The sequence below is a fragment of the Prosopis cineraria genome, unplaced genomic scaffold (assembly GCF_029017545.1).
Source record: "Prosopis cineraria cultivar Desert tree isolate PC_DT_omini unplaced genomic scaffold, ASM2901754v1 PC13, whole genome shotgun sequence".
Taxonomy (NCBI): domain Eukaryota; kingdom Viridiplantae; phylum Streptophyta; class Magnoliopsida; order Fabales; family Fabaceae; genus Prosopis; species Prosopis cineraria.
In genome coordinates, this window is record NW_026555344.1 from 9651257 (window position 1) to 9672119 (window position 20863).

General features: G+C 33.7%; 2 protein-coding genes across 6 annotated transcripts; one reads left to right on the forward strand and one right to left on the reverse strand.

Annotated features, from left to right (window-relative positions):
- On the forward strand, positions 1–3746 carry LOC129289818 (uncharacterized). 4 transcript variants are annotated; one of them, XM_054926585.1, is made up of 6 exons: positions 1–415; positions 844–1064; positions 1264–1392; positions 2684–2815; positions 2893–3021; positions 3176–3746. In XM_054926585.1, exons 1-5 carry the CDS (start codon positions 121–123, stop codon positions 3004–3006), a joined length of 891 nt encoding a protein of 296 aa, XP_054782560.1. In that variant the 5' UTR covers positions 1–120; the 3' UTR covers positions 3007–3021; positions 3176–3746. The 4 variants fall into 4 exon arrangements, with proteins under 4 accessions (XP_054782560.1, XP_054782559.1, XP_054782558.1 ...); XM_054926584.1 differs by having other exon boundaries at positions 3186–3746; XM_054926583.1 differs by lacking the exon at positions 3176–3746 and having other exon boundaries at positions 2893–3138.
- Positions 3747–7528: 3782 nt separating this feature from the next.
- LOC129290859 (nudix hydrolase 3-like) lies at positions 7529–20499 on the reverse strand. 2 transcript variants are annotated; one of them, XM_054927918.1, is made up of 21 exons: positions 20159–20489; positions 19632–19811; positions 19091–19168; positions 18075–18171; positions 16834–16967; positions 16485–16566; positions 15631–15717; positions 15210–15316; positions 13860–14031; positions 13552–13784; positions 13372–13453; positions 12223–12288; positions 11086–11163; positions 10899–10994; positions 10403–10509; positions 10132–10300; positions 9905–9988; positions 8853–8947; positions 8679–8769; positions 8445–8591; positions 7529–7806 (listed from the first exon to the last, which is right to left on the reverse strand). In XM_054927918.1, the coding sequence occupies exons 1-21, from the start codon at positions 20251–20253 to the stop codon at positions 7750–7752; spliced, it is 2337 nt and encodes a 778-aa protein (XP_054783893.1). In that variant the 5' UTR covers positions 20254–20489; the 3' UTR covers positions 7529–7749. The 2 variants fall into 2 exon arrangements, with proteins under 2 accessions (XP_054783893.1, XP_054783894.1); XM_054927919.1 differs by lacking the exons at positions 7529–7806; positions 8445–8591; positions 8679–8769 and having other exon boundaries at positions 10155–10300; positions 20159–20499.
- Between the last annotated feature and the right edge of the window lie 364 nt (positions 20500–20863).

Genomic DNA, 20863 nt, shown 5'->3' on the forward strand with positions numbered 1-20863 from the left:
CGAGTGAGAGATTATTTCGGATAGGGGTGGTAAAAACGAGTGGACTGGTTTCAGAGCTCCGGCGCACCTTCCAAAATATTATGGCAAAAACAATGATAGGCTCCACGCACAAGCTCAAACATGGCTTCTTTCCTCTCCTCAGCCATTTCTAGCTCCACCCTCCCCCTTCCCTTCTCAAGAGCTTTCTCTGTCATGGCCTCCGGCGGCGTCACTACCCCCACACAGGTTGTTCCCGCCGTCATCGTCGGTGGCGGACGAGTCGGAAGGGCCTTGCAAGACATGGGCTCCGGCCATGACTTTCTCGTCAAGAGAGGAGACCCTGTGCCCCTCGATTTTCAAGGCCCTATCTTGGTCTGCACAAGGAACGACGATCTCGATCAAGTTCTTGAAGCTACTCCACGATCTAGATGGAGTGGTAACTAAGACTTCCTTGTTATTCCAGTCCACTTCAATTTGTGATTTAATTATATCATTTAAGCTCGGATTTCGATGTTGTTTCTGTTTTCTGCGAGGAGAGCCCATGTGCGTTATACTGTTGAGCAGAATAGCACGTACTTCTCCTTACCCCAAAAAAGAAAAAAGAAAAAAGGAAGGAATATCATTAGCATGCACTTCTCTGAGCGTATTAGCCGATGGTAGAATTTAGTAATTTCTTCGGAAAATACTTGATATCTTATTATCATTCCCAGATTTGTCTAGTTATCCTGTTATCGTTTTAATAATTTCTTTTGGTTTATGAGCTATTATGTGGCTGCTCTGCTACTTGTCTCTGTATTTCTACGGTGAATTATTGTTCCTTGTTAATTTTACTAGTTATGTATTAACGAGAGTTTGAAAATGTAGCAGATTTGGTGTTTTTCCAGAATGGAATGCTTGATCCATGGCTTGAAAGTAAAGGCTTAAATAATGCAGACCAAGTATTGGCATATTTCGCTGTGTCAAAACTTGGAGAAGCCCCTATTGATGGTAAGACTGATACTAATCCTGAAGGGCTTACAGCTGCTTATGGGAAGTGGGCATCTGCTGTGGCGGGACGACTACTTGCTGGAGGCCTCTCTTGCAAGGTATTATATATTGGATATTTACTTGTTTTCATTATGAATAATGTATTGTTAGCTTTCTTTTCTGGTGTTTCTTTACTGGCTGAAGTCTTGTAAAGCTAAAATTATAGCATTTCATGCATAATTGTTAAAAGGAAATATTATAATACGACTAATAATTTGTCATATACTGATCTGTGTCAAAAAAAAAAAAAAAAGCCAGGTTCTTGAAAAGGAAGCATTTCAGAAGCAGATGTTAGAGAAGCTAATATGGATTTGTTCATTCATGCTTGTTGGAGCACGTAATGGAGGGGTGTCTGTAGGTGCTGTGGAAAAAGAATTCCGCTCTGATGTAAGTTTGCAGTCTGACTATTTCTCCAAGACATTGCTTGCTCTGTCAATTAACCGCTTGACAATTCTCCCAAGATATAAGATGATATGGGTGGACGAGGATACAATTACACTACTGGCTTGACCTGCACATTAGTGGATGTAAATCCATCTTTTTTATTTTTATTCAATTATTTTTTAATTTTTAATTCTTTATGAAATGTCGTAATTTCAAGAAAGTCAGTAATGTGTCAGTTGAAGTTATCCTATAGTTGTTGCCGAGAAAATAAAAAGAAGTTATCCTTAGTTAGCCGATGATGTTTAGTGTAATTTCAAGACACAATGGGGGATGCATGTGTGCGCATAGTGGGTGGAAGTTAAGTTAAAGAGGCTACATTAGCTACATTAGTATAGACTTGTCACTGAATGGATTAACATTAGGTTAAAAAAAGGTAATCAGTAAATTGTTTCATTTTTTAATGCTATTGTGTATTTAGGGGATCTTTGTCTTTCTATTTCTAATATCTTGCTTTTGGTCCAGGATACAAGTTTTTCTTTTGTATTTGTTTCTGGTGGTGCATGATTAGAAACTAATGCCTCCTGTCATCCACAAATAGTGGCGTGTTCTTTATTTTATTTTTTATTGCTGACTACTGAGCCATGAGCATATGAATTTTGCATTTTTGTTTGTGACCTTAATATGAAGGAAGGATATGCTACATACCTGTTATATGGAATTCTTCTAGGATGTCAAGAAGTGCAATGACTAACTTGGCTCCAGGGAAAAAGGTAAAATAAGAAGGAAAAAATGAAAAGAAAAATAATTGAGGAGAGGTACATATTATCATTTTGGCATATTTAATTTCTGTATGCTAGTAGGATTACAAATTAAATGGTGAATATGAGTGTTAGTTGAAATCAGGATTGCATGGGTTAAGTTCAATGTTTCAATTTATTTGCTAGGGTTGGTTTGAGGGGATGGATCTTGGATTCACTTTTTGTCAAATTGCATGAACTGATAGAGTTGACCACTTGATTCTGGATTTAATAGTCAGATTTGCATGGATTAAGCTCAATCTTTCCTTCTATTTGGCTAGGATTGATCACTTGATTTGGAGGGTCAATCCTAGATCCATTTTATGATGAGTTTGACCTAAATGCATGTCCTAATAATGCACTGGATTCCAGAGATGAATTGTGCTTTGCAGTCAAATTTGGCATGATAATTGAGGCCAAAAGAAAAAGGAACATTTTATTTTCTAGAAATGAATTATGGATAACATGTCTCTGACTAATATTCATAATGATTTTAGGTTTCCAAGCTTATAGAACAACTAGCATCAGCAGCAGCAGGCGAAAAGGGTTTAACATTCGACGAAGGCATGGTTGAGCGTTTATGTGCATATTCCCGAGCTGTTGCCCACTTTCCCACTGCAGTGAAGGAGGTAAAAGAAGACAAATTATTAGCATACATTTTTTGAAATTCCATGGTGAAGTTACCAACTTGTTGGTGTATTTACAGTTCAAATGGAGAAATGGTTGGTTTTATTCTATCTCTGAGAAGGCTATGGCACAAGGAAAACCTGACCCATGTCCTCTGCATACCCAGTGGCTAAAAGAGTTAAAGGTTGTTTAGAGCTTGAGGCCTCATGTATCCTCTGGTTTGCGGGATCAGTAGTTTTGTTAGTTAGTTGGGATACCATTTTGCTTGTGCGTTCACATTTTGCTTAAAATTATTAAGATCCTTGAAAGAATTTAGATCAAACAATTCTGATTCTCAAGATCTTTTATCACAATTTCCTTAGAGTGCCAAAGAGATACAAGAAATGGGAGTACGTCAAGTGACACACGAGGGTCAATTTCATTAGAAGCATGCAAGTACAATTGGTGCTCCATCAAATAGAGGGAAAAGCAAAGTAGAACTAGCCTAAGGAGCCTAAGCCGGTATAACATGCCGAGTGAACTTGGGTGATGCTAGGTCAACATTTGAGTTTTGCATTGAACAAGTAGATTTTGAGGTTGAATCGTTGAAGTGTTGAAAGACTTTTAAGTGACATGCTCATTGCCTATTTATAGAAGAGGATAGTGGCGTGCTCCTTCAATTTTGAATTTCAGCTTGAAGGGAGTAGGTAATTTTTCCGCATCATTAGTTAGAAGAGGATGCTGACTCATCGTGTGGAGAGCTGTGGGCAAGAGCACCACATATGTCGGGTAGTAGGATGAGTGGATGAGAACAGATTGTGATGCCCCTAAATGCAATGTTTCACTTAGTTCTATCAAAGCAGGCCCTTGACCTGGTGGCTGGTGTGCCAAACCAGTCCAAATACTTGTATTCCTAATTCCTTTAACAATTAACTAGCATAAGTTCATCTCCAATCCATACCCATTAGTTGAGAATGAAATTTGGAAAAGTTTTCCATAAATAATTCTAAAACAGACAAATTAAACTTGGTTTAATGAGACACAAGATGTTAAACGAAAGTGAAGGCTCAAATATTTCACATATAGTAAATTGCTTAGTTTGCCTATTCAATATCCTAATAGCTACGTGAAAAGATTGATGGAGTCTCCCATAAAAATGGAATCGTTCAATAATTTTTCAACAATCAAAATTACTAATAATAACATCAATATTATCTAGATTGGAGGATGATTTTTTTTTTTTTTTTTCCGGATTACCCAATGTATTCTCATAAATGATAGCTGTGAGATTAATTTTTGAAAAATTTAAATATCATGTAAGGATTTGTTTTCTTCCAAGTAAGGCTTTTTCATACATATTTTTAAGAGTTGAACCTTATAATAATGTTTAAGGGATTCATACTACTATTACTTGTGTCACATCCACTTGATGACCGGAGGATGATTCGATAACAAATAAATCATAAAAAAAGACAAAGGGAATTTGGAAAGCCCAATTTAGCTTTTAAAAAAGAGTTCGCATCTACAAATTGATATTCAAAGAAAATTTATGTCCAAAAAATTAAGGGAAGCTTAATTCAATTGGTTGAGAGAATTAACTTAACTTATCTTGAAGTTTTAAATTTGAATCTTGCAGTATGTAATCACATTAAATAAATATATTAAAGATATTTTTAAAATATCTGTGAAGCTGTCATTGATAATAAAAATTTCGCACAATAAGGGTTTGGTTAGTTTGAGCAAGAGTTGGTAATAGCTCCAGACATCAAAGACTTGTGAATTTAGATGTGTTCACTAATGTTTATATATATATATATGTGTGTGTGTGTGTGTGTGTATTTGTTTCCCAAGGTATTGTCACATCCAATAGCTATGAGATAATGCTAATAATGCTTATATTTTTAGGTGTCAAAGCTTATGAAAGAACTAACATCAGCAACAACGGGAGAAAAAGGGTCTACCTCTAATATTCGATGAAAACATGGGAGAGCTCAATTGTGGGAAAAGATGAGTTTCTTTTCTGTTTTTTTCCCCAAATTAATCATTCATAATAAACTTATAAAAAATGTATGTAATCAGGCAGAATGTCAGAGTATCCAAAAAAGAAAAAAACGTGCGAGGATCTGCCCCCCAAAAAAAAGAGTACGCGAAATGTCATAGAGCATCTAAGAGTGTTTATAGGCTCGATTTAATTTAGTTTTAAGCAAAAATTAAACCAAATCGAACCATTTGGTTTACTCATAACTAGAACTTAATCGGTTTTTATAAAGCTCAATTTAGTTTGATTTAATTTTTAGTTTGGTTAAAGTTTAGATCAGGCTTAAATGCACTTATTTATTTTTTTTTTTTTTTTCCATCTTCATAATGGTGCTATGTATTAAAATTAAATCTAATTCTTTTTGGCTCTTTTTTTTCATAAATAGAGGTATAAAAACATAATAAAATTTCAATGTGATAATGATAATTAATCATAAAAATTGATATAATTTTTTAAGATTAGAATTATTTAATATTATGCATTTCCATTCAAGTCTTTTGAAAATGTTTATCTATGTATCTATATTTTAATAAATAATAAAAAACTTATTATACAAAATTCAAAACAAAATGCTTCTTGTAGATAAATTGAATACTGAGACTTTCAAATTGTAAATAATTAAATGATGGTCATAGCATGATTATTATAATTATTTAATATTATGCATTTTCATTCAAGTCCTTTAAAAATGTTTATCTATTATTATATAAATTCAAAATAAAATACTTCTTGTAGACAAATGGTTATATATTTTATAAATAAATAATATTTTTTAATCAGGTTTGGATCAATTTCTAATACTCAAAACTGAACTTAAACCGAACTAATATATTCTCATATCATAAAAACTAAAGCAGACTTGATTGTTGTTTTGTTTTGATCGGTTTCCTTTGATTTGGGTTGGTTTGGATCGGTCTTCTCAGTTTGGATTGATTTTGAACACCTTTAAGAGCACCCGCCAAAAATGCATCGTTGTAACCTCTAATAAATTGCAATCCCTTCTACTCCTTATTTAACCAATACATAATTATTTTACCCTATGCATTAAAAATATAAATTTGAGAATGGTTAAAGTATATTTTTAGTTCTCTAATTGTATATAAAGTTTTAATTTGATCCTTTAATTTTATAAAATATTTTTTTTAGTTCTTTAACTCTAACATCGTTAGTTCTAAATGATTATTTTTTGTTTCAATTATTGTTATTTTAACAAAATTAAACTTAATATGTCAATATTTTAAAATGTTTTATCAATATTTAAAAGTTTAATATAAATTTGTTAGGATAAAATTAATAATGTTAGAGTTAAATGACTAAAAAGATACTTTATAAAATTAAAAAATTAAAATAAAACATTGTATAAAATAAAAAAACTAAATGTATACTTTACCAATTTTATAAGTATGATCCAAATAATTATTGTTTAACCGTTGACGAATTATTAGTCAATGAATGCGCGATGGTAAATCAAGGACTAGTCAATTGCTTGCTGGTAACCAATCAACATTGCCCGATGGTCAACAGTCAATTAACCGCAGCTCAAGGTGGTCAATAGATCAATGCCTTTTTCCAAACTACCCCCGAGTCCCTTGAGGTCTGCTAATAATAAATGAAATTTAGGGGCCAATCTGTATTTAATTTTCCTACTTGAGACATATCAAAAATTTTCCCCTTACAAAATTTGCAATAATCACAGACATACTTCAACTTTAAATTCAAACTACCCATTTCCAGGCCACCTTATTTGTCAGCCAAGGAAGAATATATTTGGTAGAAATACTTTTGATTTGAGTTGACCAAAATATATTGTTTGACAAGGGACTAAAATGTCTTAACAGACTCAATTATTCATTTAAAGTTTGGCTTACATCTACTAATTTTTTTAGTTGAAACAACTAATTTAATATAATTCACTCGACAATCGCATTCAACCAGTGTCACTCCATTGGTTTGAATATTTCTTCCCAACTACAATCACACTTGGAAGTTACACATTATTACCAAATAACCTTGTTATCCAATCACCCCTAGTTTTTAAATTAGAATAAGTGCCCGTTTGGATAAGGAGAAAATGCGCGTTTTGAACTCAAAATCAATTTTTTTTTGTCAATTTATCCAAACAGTCGAAAATGATCAAAAATTAATTATGGGCGAAAACGCACGTTTTTCCAGAAGCTCCCTCCTTCCGCTTTCTACCAAAAGTTTGTGAAAAACATTGGGGAAAATTACAAAACAGGCCCAAAAAAAATTACAAAGAAAACACATAATTTAATAAAAAAAAATTAAACTCTTCTTTTTCTTTTTTTTCCTTAATAAAATTTAAACTTTATATATTTAAAAAATTATATTTGATATTTAAAATTAAATTATATAGTATTTATATAGTTAAAAATTAATTTTAATTAAATTATCCAAATATCTTCAATTCTGTTAAAATCAATTTTAAAAAACAGTATCCAAACAGATTACGTTATAACATAATCAATTATGATTAAAATCTACCACTTAATCAATTATTTTTAATCCATTATACTCAACTGAAATCCAAACGGACCCTAACTAATCCAAGCTCTTCAAGCAAGTCCAAAAATGTCAAACAGAATATCCCATCATGAAGCCCGTGATAAATCTCCTAAATCTATTCTTTCGAAGAAATCATTGACCTGGGATCTCATCACTGGAACAAATAGAACTAGCATTCAAATATGAACAACCGTTTCACTTAGCTTTAGAAGATAATGTAACAAGCCTTCCATCATGCCATTTGTTTTCACTGTAAATTTAAGTACACCAGAAGATCTTTTTTATTTAACTTTAAATAATTATTTTCTAGCAAGAACTTGCATGTGCTCCATATTTGACTTGAAGGATGGATGCAAGGACAATGACTGCATGGAAAGTTCTGCTTCGGATCTTCTTTCATGATTGCAATATTTTTTCAGCAATGGGAAAGGAGGGAGCTATGTCAACAGGTACCTAAAATATACAACAAAAAGACTATTTAGTTATAGTCGAAAGTGCAGCATCTAAATTATAACTTTTCACTTCAATAAAACAACTCTTATGCAATGTTTGGTAGGTAGAAAGGTGCTTTCTAGAAAGGAAATGGTAAATCCAGTTATCTCATTTTGTTTCTAGGTACATTTCTTATTTTCTTTCTAAAAAATATTTTTCCATGTATCAAACATGCACGTAGTTTTTTATGTGTAGCATTGAGCAGCAGGTATTCTTTTGTAAACTAGCTTTCTCAATACTGCTTTGTATGGAAAAAGAAAAATTAATTATTATGAGGATACTTATGAGAATACCATTATTTCTTTCAATAATATACAGAATTAATTACAAGGATTGTGCATCATGCCATCATCTGTTGATACTTCACAATCATTATCATTAATCAATGTTTAAGTGAGGCAATATCATGATAATGTTAAAAGAATTAATCACGTGAATTTCTTGCTTTATTTTCAGCTCCTTCTGTAGGATGCTAAGATACACTTATACTTCAAATTTGGCAAAATAAGAACAAGAAACATATAACTTGATTGTCAAAAAGCATTGTCCCACTGCACATCAACCTATCAGGTTCGCAAATAACAGAGTACTATAATTACCTGAACAAGCTCCAACTTATTCAAAGAAACTTTCAACGGCTCTGTGAGCACACCATATTTATTAAGAAGCAATCCTGCAGCCTCTTTGTCACCTTTGGCTTGTATGGTCAGTATCTCCCTGCTCAAACTCTCAACTGCTCCTTCAATCTTTGAAGAAACAAAATACAATTACGGCACCAATCTACTAAGTCAGATAAATGACAGAGAGGGAGAGAGACTTTAAGTCATTTATACCTTGGAAAAATCAACTGAAAATGTGTCGTCACTATGCAAGATAAATGCCCCTTTCTCAAATAACCAGTTGAACTGCAATGCCTGCCCCTTTCTAACAATATGACAACAGACAGAAAAATCAGATTATGGATGACAGTAGACAACAGATTGAGGAACAGAGTATAACTAGCTTACCCATGAGCTTCCTTTAAACCAAAACGTACTGACCGGAAGCATCCCGCAAGAAAAGAAACATACATGGACTTCAACAAACTCTTGGAAAGTAAGTCCTGAACTCAAACAAGCCATGCATTAGCATTAGTTATGGCCCACAAAAGATGCTGTCGAGAAAATCTATGGAATGAATGGTCAAACGTGAATTGTAACTTCCACATGGCTAAAAAGCCACGTGAAATCTAGTTCAAGTGAATCACAGAAGGCCAAATTTGGCTGGCCAATGTCGACTGAGAGGAAAAGTCTAATAATTTTATATTATTCTGTGAAGGTTAACCTACAGCTTGATAAAGATATTTTGGATATCAATTAAACATAGCATAAAACAAGTAAATGCAATGCCCTGAAATATTTTAAAATTCACAATCAATTTCTTATCGGACAATAACTCAAGCAAGGACATTAAAAACAAAAATTACTTTGTGATAGCAAACAGGATCAGCAGTGAAAGATGTAGCGCAGGGCAAGGACTCCCTCCCCAAAATTTTGTTTTTTAAAAAAATCAATTGGTATTTAGAAAAAAAAATTGTTTTGCAAGTAAAAAAGTTTAAAATGGGTTCCCCCAACAAACATTCAATATTATTGATTTCAATCCCCACCACACGGAAAAAAATCATGAAATCCTTGATCTGTCAGAGGACTAGTTAATTCTAGTATGACCGTGGAGCTTAGAGATTATCTTAACGAGTTACACTGGCATCTCTTATTCATTAGGATAATTTTATTTCTCAAACTACCTTTGAGAATCTAAATTTCGAGGGATCCTAGGTTAAAAATTAACTTCCCTTGTCTCTCTTTCTGGTCAAGTAGATAAATATACATTGTCCTTCATTACTTCTAGTTTTTAATTTTCCTTTTTCACTCTCCTTTCCCCTTATCACTTATTTCTTATTTCTTCTCATTGTCCAGGCTTCCTATTCTTCTCTTCACTGTGATGTTGGCCCAGGGTTCACAGCCAATCAGAATATGCATAGGACACATGTATTCAATGATAATTAACTTTAATCAACGACCTTGTAGATAAAGAACCTCAATGCCCAAAGACCAACTATGTCAGCTTTTGCTTCTTCCAAAGCAGAGTGGAATTCTTGCAATTCCTGTATCAAAAGAAAGAAGATCATGCATTAGTTATACAGTCAAATTGACATTATTGATCCATCATTAAAAATGAGAGTTTGCCGCAGAAGTTCTGAAATTTACGCAAATTTTTGAAACAAAGCAAATCATAAATGAAACTGACCAATCTCACTGTAGATTTCTGACCATTTGGAAGTATTATGGTATGAGGTCCGATCCCATGGCAGCATTCATGGCAAATTGTATGAGTAAAAAATGATTCAAAATCTACAAGTTCTTGTTGTTCCTTTGCAACACAGACTTCAGCAATGGGCAGAAGAATATGCTCAAACCTGATTATGATAGGCAGCTGGTTTGTAAAAATTATCAACAAAAGATAACCATTCATGTTGGTAATTTGAACAAACTAGGCATTTGAATATGAGAGTTTTTACTTTGCCTCTGAAACATTCTTAAGCATGACCATTGATGTTCCTCGATCATTTACTATACGCTCATCATTTGGCAGATTAAAAGCAACAGTCTGTGGTCCCTTGACATCCTGACAAATAATTCATGAATGTAAAATTTCCATTTTAATAACTTTTAGCCTGTGGTACTCATTAAAAGCAAGAAAATCTGGACACTGGATGGTACTTGCAGGTGAGACTAGCATTGCATTTTAAGAATGCGTCTTAAATAACAAATTCTTAAGCCTGTTCTCCCAGATCATATATTCATAGTGTTTCTTGTCATGATGTACTATAACCATGCTTCACTCATTAGGTTTCTATCAAGTCCAACCCATTTAAATCATGCTTGCAGCCAGTTACTGAGACAAAAAATTATTTCAAAATAAAATATCCATAGAATCATTTTCTTAATAACTCAAATCTTCGTTAATTGGCATCATAAGAAAATTATGAATATCACATTATTCTTGATACTCACCCCAGCATTATATATAAGCTGGATAACACGTATAGGTGCAGCATTTACATCTTCAGATTTGTATACACTGTCCATTGGGAGATTTTGCTCCAGAACCTTCAGTAGCAGAAATCTTTTGAGATTTGATAGCAGATATAAAAACTACTATAAAATGCTTCTGTGATAAGAATTGGTTGTAGGACATCACTTGCAAATTGTCACCAAAGAGTTTTAGTTGAGCTGTAGCTTGATCATCCCGAACTCCAATAAATGCTTCAAAGGTGGCCTAGAAGAATAGAAATTGAATTATTGAATCATAAAGTTAGAAGATACTCATTTTTCAAAGAGACTGCTTACGAGAAGTTGGCTAATCAACCCAACATGTGGAAAATGCAATAATTGCTAATAATAACGTAAACACTATAACATAGCAAACTCCAAAGAGTTGAGGCATTTTCCAAGTGTTACGTCCCAGATGTGTCTGGCATGGACACTATTCCTTTTTTACTGAAGTGTATGTGCTTCAAATGTTCCTCTTTCCATGCCTGAAAGAGATAAGCACTTGAAGGAAATGGCAATTGTAAAATTACTATTGATTGATTAAAGGGCTACAGGCAAAGTTCCATACTCTAAATTTAGTAGTGTCTGTCAGTATGCTATTGAAGCTTATGCTAAAGGAAGAGTAGCCTAATTTTCTAGCCTCATTCACCTCAAAAAATAAACTTAGCCACTCCTGTGCTTTCGTCCAAATAACTTGATATACCTAATATTTTGCTTGCTAATGTAATCTTGCTGGATATTATTATTGGATAAGTTATAAAATTAAAAGTTTCAAGGGACATAAAGAGAATGCATGGTAGTCTCAGAATTTTCACTGCACAAGTGAGTCCCAACACCAGATTAACTGGGATTATCAAGGACCTCATCAGATTATGGGAAAGAGGGAGATTGCGTTTTAAACTTCTACCTGAGCGGGTACTCCCCTTCAGGTTGAAGCCACTGAAAAGGGGGGAACACTCAATTTAATTTCAGACGAATCCTCACATCATGCCACATAATAGTGTTAAGTATAAAACAAAATTGCCATTTCACAGATGAGACATGAATATTTGAAATCAAAAATCTAAACTATCAAGATCCTTCGAATTAGCTTCCCAGTAATGACAATAGCTTCATTCAATAGTAATATGCATTCACATTAATTGTGTGAAGCATGATCATTTTATAGTGGAAAAAGATATAAAGTTTTAACCTTTTAAAAAAATCAAGCACACTAGCACAGGAGTCTACATTGTGTAAGTGATCTGTATGCAGTACAAAGCCTCAATCAAAGATTAATATTTACCTTATATCCAAATAGTTTATCTTCATAAGTCTCATATGGTCCAATAGTAACATCCAACTTAGAGTCCTGCACCAGAAAAGGGAAGAAGATAAACAATTATATGATCTTGAAATTTGCCATATGTAAAGCGCATTGCTGCAAACGCTAAATATTTAAATGCAATGAAGTCTATTCCACATATTGTGCATTATTGGTAAAAGCCTAATCAAGGAAAAAAGTTATTGAATTCAAAGGCCAAGGTCACTATTTAATGATGTGTATGACTATCTTCTCCGTCCTAGCAAGACTGATGACTAGCAACAGAAAAGATAGAGTGCAGGCAAGTGAATGACTACACAAAGCAATAGCAAATAATTCAGGTTGATCATGGACCAAAACAGACCTTAGTTCCTTTTACAAATCCCATTAAACAAATTCCTTCTGATTTGAATTGCAGAACCCAAATTGCAATTCCTCTGAGGTTGGAATGGAATGTAACAAGAACTTTATTTCATCTAATTGAAGTTTTCAAGGGGGGAAGAGCAAAAGAATTGAACATAGTAATGCTTGCGCAAAGTTAAAATTAACAAAGTAAATAAATAAGGTGGTGCAACTCTCTCTCTCTCTCTACACACACACACAAAAGCTTAATCCTTGTCATCCAATTCTCCTAATTAAAGGAAGTTTCAGAATAAAGAATGACGGGCTTGTGCTTGCTTTATTATCACTTGATGCCCAACAGGCTTTCAAGTAACTGAGAACGCTAGAGATATGGAATATAACCATTCCTCGGCCTTATCTAGAAGCTTAAGCTTTTGAGATGAAGAGGCCATTGACATTTATAGCCTGAATAAAATGGCCTTGTTCATATAAAAAAAAAAGGGCTTGATCATCAAGCAATCATTCCAATAGGAAGGGGTTTGGAAATAGATTAAAGCAAAACGTGCATGTCTAGCTGCAGAGACATATTAAGCAGAAGTAACCCAGCAGTCATTAATATGCTTTCTAGTCATGCTAATAATGATAATAAAAATAAGATTGTTGAATGTTTTCTTAATATAGGAATCTTTAAATGGGTTTAAAACAAGGGATTGGTTAGACTGTATTCATCTTACATTCTCGCTGAGTAGTTGAAAAATCTTGCAGTAGGAAGTTACAGAAATGACTAACCAACTCAATCCAGGCTATATCTGAGTCATAGTAATCATTTGAAAGGAAAGCATCAGCCTTGCTGTGTAGCAGCCTCTTCAAACTAGATGTGGAAAAACTGAGTTAGCCAACATTTATAAATTAAAATATTCAGCATGAAGCAGCCAATGATGGATTGATAATGAGCATAAGAAACTGCACCTTGGTGAGCTAGTGATGTTCCCAGCTTTATGCAATAACTCCGCAGCCTTTGCAAGAAGAGACTTGTATTCTTGAGAGTAAGGAACTATATAAAGATCATGGGCAGCACCCACTTTGTCATCTGTTGTATTAGAGTCCAGAAGAAATTCACTGTGTCTTTTAATAACACTGAAAAAACTTATTGCTTCTGTCTGTTGATCCTTTTCTAGACTGTCCTTCCATAGTTCAAATTCCTACATGACAGAAGCTCATTGTTTTCCATGTTGGAAAATCAAATTCCCAGCACATCATATTATTAGCATTAGTACCATTTTGTCCATGTCTGGAGGGTAGAAATTTGCACCGGGTGGTTTCTGCACTGGAAATGCAGCTCTATATTCCAGACCCTTCCAATTTTTAACTGGTTTTGTTGCATCTGGAAGCAACCTTATGGCTGAATCTGCAGTCGTCAAAAATGCCTGGTCTTCATCAAGGCTTGACCTGCCAACATACTGAAAGATTATTAAACCTGCTGAAAAGAGATTTTTTTTTTTAATCAAGCCAAAATATTAAAACAAACAGAATTGCAGCACGCAAGGTAGCATGACATTTATATATTTTTCAAAAGAACCATATACTTTTGGAAACCTCAAATGAGAACAGCCATTTCAGTTCAGATTATCTTTCCCCAACTATTTTTCATTTTTTTGACCAAAATAAGTTATCATGTTCATGATTCAAAGTTACACAATGTACATTCTTGAAGTGACAGAAATCTAACTGGGGTCAATACAAACAAAGGTTATCAATATTGAAGTCAATTGTAACAAAATCAAAATGACGTGTTATCCTGCCAAGGTGAACTGTGTCAAGAACTCTAGAAGAAAACATAATTTTGAGCTTTTAATACTAAAAGCCCAATCTGCGGCGATAGGTGGCCTACCAGTACAATGATCTGAGCCTTTATCAATGTACATAAAATGATTATGAGAAAAAAAACTATGCTGGCATAACCTTGCTTGAGGCAATATAGCAATGTCTCCCTCAAACAGAAGTAATAGTGAGAATATATGTTAAGATGACACCAGTACAATATATCAATATTACGGAATCTCAAATTAATTCCTATTAAATTTCAAATTCATCAACACATTTTACTCATCTTTATTTCCTTCTCTAAGCTAGTCAACTAGCTGTTCTATAAGTGATAATATGCTTTCATTGTTCAGATTAATTTATGGTTGATCTATTTTTTCAAATTCTTTCATTTTTAGGCTGGCTGAGCATGAATCAGTTTTAACACCTCTAATTTGGCTCCTTGTATATATGTGTTTCTGCTGGTTCTATTTGATTAAGAGATCAACAAGAGAAATACTCTTTATACCATTACTTCATCATTTTCAAACCATTTTATTCAAATGCATCAATGTTAGTAACATCGTTGTAAGCCATATTGTTTGGCATTAAATAGGAGCCTTGTCAAAGAAACTGTTAACCAATGGGGCCAATTAACAGTTGGAACTGTCTTGCTGACAATCTGGTGACACTGAATTGGCTGGTACTATTTATCCATTATAGGCTGAAATAACCTGACAGAGGTATTTACAGATGCAGTAAAGCATCAGTAGTGATAGCTTAACACAGCATCAGTAATGTTAGGGTAGGCTGCCACGACTTACCATGGGGACTTGTTAATCTGATAATAGGAATATTTCAACTTATCTAACTCTGATCCATCAGCTTGCTTCTTCAGCCAATCTCTTAGAACTGGATTACTGTACCAGGCCTGATTTGGAAGTAAACAGGTAAAAAAGACAAATATAAGTAACGTACAGCACTACGAGCATCCATAAATCAAAGGAAAAAATTGAAATGGACATGTGAAGCCAGCAATAAGTTTCCAGTCAAACTTTATAATGTGCTGAGAATAATATGATTATTAAACATCACACATGGTCTCCAGCACAACAATACACATACATAAAAGTTTTAGCAGCATAAATATAATGTTACAAATGTCATACACCAGACATGTACATGCATGCACAAAAACTTGAACAAGGGCATAAAAGCACTTCTATATGTGTATTGCAAACCAACCTGCAGATAAAAGAGTTCATCCATAACAGCTGCAGCCTTGACAATAAAAACAAGAGCCTCTTTGTCTGATTCAGAGAGCCCTGCCAGCTGCAAAATATAAAAGCAAATTTACTTCTAATGGATTAAGGGTCTAGGTCAAGTTTTGGAGAAAAGATTTTGTGAGTAGTTCAAGGATTTCTAACAAGTTACGAGCAATAGCAACTAATGGAGGGGTCATATTCATTTAAATTTTGATATATTGGTTTATTTATTTCTGTAGAAAATTCATCCAACATCCGCCTAGTTGATTACTCTGATTTAACTGTAGTATGATGTCTTCAATTGAAGAAATTATCTCATACATCTCATAACAATTAGTCAACTATATGTAATCTCACCATATTCTTTTCTACTTGCCCAAAAGTCAATGAAATATTCAACCATTAGCCCACCATGGATGAATGTTTCATACAAGGTTTGTGAGTGGAGTGTGAAGCATTATTTTGGATCAAGATTCTATTTCTATGAGAATAAAGAATCGAGCAAATTTTATGGTTGTGTTAAAAAAAAAAAAAAAACTTTTAGGGAACAGGAAACTGCTAATAATTTTTTCCTTGTATTTAAAGCCAGATCAAGTGCATCAACCGTATTAAATCCTCCATACAAAATACATTACATTCACAGGCATCTTAGTTAAAGAGGAATGTGATGATAAAGGAAGTAGAAAAATAATGTCATACTGAAGGGCTAATGTTACCTCAATCCAACAAGAGGAATAGACAAACTTTGTGTTGAAAGTAAAAATAGACCATAAATAGAGGCCAATCCAATAAAATAAGTAAATAACGAAGGCAAATAACCAAAAATTCAACAACCTCTGCACTGAGGCTGTTAGGAGCATAACGTCTGAGTTGTTTTTGTAGACTCAAACTGCGTGCCACAGAATTATCTTTGTACCTTCAACGTATTTGCAAGAAACCACTATAAGCATATAATCAATGTGGAAAACTTTTAAACTCATTCAGCTTTCCTTACTGAATGTATGTAAATAATGTTTCCAAGACAACATAGTTTTAAGACAACCATATGAATTAATAATAAAGGTATAGAACAGTACAAGGAACCAAACCAGAATAATGGTTATAAACATGCATAACAAAAAACAAAGGAGTTGTATAATTGTATAATACATTAATAGCAAGAAAATATTAAGAAATAACATACCTCATATCTATTATGTCAAAAAGTTGACCGTACTGTCCATAAACATCGTAAGGGACATAATCTGAATCTTCTTTGGCAAGTAACTGTTTGTATTCTTCATAAGAGATATATTTAACAGCAGAAACTTCAGTTTCCTATGATTTTAATAGAAAATTCACTTGAATCAGACCATGTAAGTTCACCATGCCAATCACTCATGCACTTAAAGAAACATATGAACGAAAATCCTAAAATTAGATTTGCATATTTAAGCATGATTGCTTATATAGGAACACACACACACACACACACACACACAGGAATATTATTATCATTCACTATTATCTTATGCAGCACTACCCTGAAAAATAATACAATAATGCTGCTACTGTGACAAAAAACCATCCAAGCAAAACCAATGCACATGGTAAATTGAAGAACATGAAAATATTAATTAGGTCACATGGTGCTCCACTTGGATGCTGGGTAATCTATTGAATCCCAGTCTCAACATTGATTGAGATGCAGTACATGAGAGATATACCCAGTTAATATCGGCTGATGCCCAAATAACATGACGAAACCATAAATGCACAAGATGACACCTTCAGTTGAGTCTAACCTTGAAAGTATCACGCTTTATTTCATGATTTTAAATTCTCTTTCTATAAAACACTAAAATTCCATAAAATAAAATGCCTTTAATTAACTACAACTTCATGTGAACATTTCCCCCATCACAGCTTATTAAGAGCAATCTCCATTTAGTGCATTAAATACTTGATGCTCCAAAAAGCACAAGCTTCTCACAACAATAAAACTCAGATCAATAATCTAGAGGTTGCCCAAAATCAGTTCTCTGGCACATAATAGACAAACCTTGATCTTAATGTAATAACCTCTAATCAATACAACCACAATGCCACACTCACAATTAAGTTGTGCATACATACACATGCCATATGATTGGTTCATAGGTTAAATAAGCAATTATGTAAACAATAATTTTTGTTTCATTATCAGATAACAGTCATTTACAAATACTTCATAGAAAACATCAATCCTATACATCATTATGAATATCGAACAAACTACGGAGCATTATATTTCTCCAAAAAAAAAAAAAAGCACATAGACCACATCTGATGAAATAACCATCATAACATCAATATACCTACCATTTTACATTTACCATTTTAAGAAATAATGGAAAATATATGATATATGAAAATCCATTTTGTTGACAAGTAAAGCATCCTCACCTGAAGAGTAAAGGCTTCCAGTGGTATTGGATCAAGAGTTGTCACTAGATATACATCATTATATTCATTATTAATATACTTTCCATCATTTATGACGCTGCGATTCATAATTGAAAAGACATTAGCTTATCAATAATGTTTAGATCCCCAGGAGTCAAGCAGTCAGATATAAAGAAAATCTTAGTCAGTAATGGAAAGAATTCTTCTTTGTAATACACAGTATGGAAATATTTTTGCTATGCGGCTATGCCATTAACTATACCAATCCACCTGCTCTCAGCATTTCAAGACTTGTTCAAGTATCTGAGGTTAAATGCTAAAATTTTATGCAGTATCACATTTTGTCAAACAACATGAAGAAAATATAAGTAAAAATTAGATAAGCCACTCTTGAGATCCTTGGTTGAAACTTAAATTTTTTTTGTTCAAATGGTCCTTTCACACCATATAAAAAGCCAAATTGCCCAAGAAGTCTCAACTTTAAATTTTGTTATTCCAACTCTTCTTCATAAAAGCTATTATTGACCTTAGTCAAACAGATCTGTATTTGGATCAACTGAATCCAGAACAAATGCACAAGCTGCTACTTTGGATCAAATAAGAAACAGTCCCAAATTAGCTGTGCTCTTGTACTTAAATCTTAGGCATGTATTGCTATGAGTGTGTGCGGGCACACATGTGTAGGTTGATGTAATAGGATGCAAATGATGGCAATGATGGTGATATTGGCATCTGCCAATAGTTCCAAAACTTTAACCAACCATAAAAGAACAAATTTCATATAATTTTCCCCAGACTCCAAAGGAAGAGAAAAATGAGAGCATGCAAGACTTTCTTCTATGTTAGTTACCATTCAAGCTAACTGCCAAATCTCCTGTACAACACTACAAAAACTAAAAGGTCAATAGTCGATAAGAATAGAGAATGTTTAAGGCATTCAAGGTTTCGTTTAAAGGCAAATATTTGTGACAAAGTACATCAGGGCTACCACAAAGGAAGTGTTTTGATTTACTGACCACTCTTGAAGGAAAACAAAAATCAATTCAAATGCATCCTTTGGAAGGGTTACGCCTAACTCTTCTTCAAGCTCCCTCCTGAAATTTCAAAAAAAAAAAAAAGAGTCATGCAAAATTCGGTCTTTAATATGCATAATTCTGCAAGGAGTACAACATTTATATTTTATATAGGCAATCTGTATATTTCATTCAAGATCGAGATTAAAACAAATAGGCAAGAACTACTTGAACTCTAATGTCATTCAAGCATACCCGCATCTCCAACATACGAATAAGATAAAAGGGTTCCCGGCTGCAATATATAATTCAAATCTAAATTGAAGAGTAAACATTTCTTAAAATTTAGTGGTTCAGCAGTGTAAACAACATATTTAGTGTTTTTAGTTAGTAAACCGCATTCATTGTTTTAACTTTAGAATTTATCCTTGCCAGAAAACAAGAAATGAGACCCCATACTCATTACCTAGGATCAACAAGGATGTTCAAAATCTGCCAAAAGTAAGATCAAGAACAAAATTTAGATGGAAATGAAACCCATTACCGAGCAGTTATCAGCGAGGAATCACCAGCAGCCATGTGTCCAGCGCTGGAGATATCCCACAAGCCTGCCCACGAATCCTTGCAGTCAGCACGTCGTTGGAGAAGCAGTTCTTGAGTGCTCTCCGCAAAAATCCATACATGAACAGCTCGATGGTAATCCCCATCTCGATGAACATCTCCTCTGTACATGAAGTGAAAGACTAGAATTAAGGAGCTAATATTTCTACTCAAACAATAATCTAAGAGCAGAATGAATGGAAGTATTGTTCACCATAGATGTCGTGGCAGAATAAAAGAAATTCAACTAAACTCGATTAGATAACTTGGGAGAAGGACTAGGACAATCCCTAGCTTTAGAATTTGCAACCGAATACTATAATCTACGGAGAATGATAAGCTAATTTGAATAAAAATGCAAACATCTCAAGACCCATCGTTAAAACTCAAACCCCGTACAAAATTTTCGTGTGTTTTCTCGGCGACCAAACAGAGGAGTGAAAAGGGGAAGACAAAGGAGTCATAACTTACCTGGGCTTGGAAATCCCAGTTTTACGGCCAGACTTGGTGAGAACGTCGAGGTGCTCTTCTTGCTTCTCTATGTGTTGAGCTGCAGAATCAGCCATTGATAATCAGTCCACACCAACAGTCAACGAACTTGAAATGATACTGATCTATATCGTTTTCTTGCTTGAACCCTATATAATATATTCCAGTGTGATCTTCGCTTCCTTTGAAAAGGACGCAACGCGTCACTGTCACTGTCACTCTCTCTCTCTCTCTCTCTGTGTGCATACGTTATCTATGCATATAATATATATACATTCCAGTGTGATATTCGCTTCCTTTGAGAAGACGGACGCAAGGCACCACATTCCTCCCCACTCACTCTCCTTTTCAGTTTTTTCCCCCTTCCCCCCTCTTCCGTTATATATTTTTTCAGGTGAATTTTCGTTTTCTTTTCTTAAAATATTTTACAAAGAATATTTCAAAAATATCGTCTTTCATAATTATAAAATGATATAGTTTTATAAGGGAGAATAATCTTTTGGTACAAAAAATTTGATTTAATTTGAAGGATAATATAACTTTCAATATTTCAAATTTATTTCAATTATCAATTTTATTCTTTAAGTTTAATTTCTATCAATATAATCCCTTAAATTTAATTTGATTATCAATTTAGTTCTTATTATTTAAAAAGAAAGTTATATTGTTAAAATTTGTTAATATGGA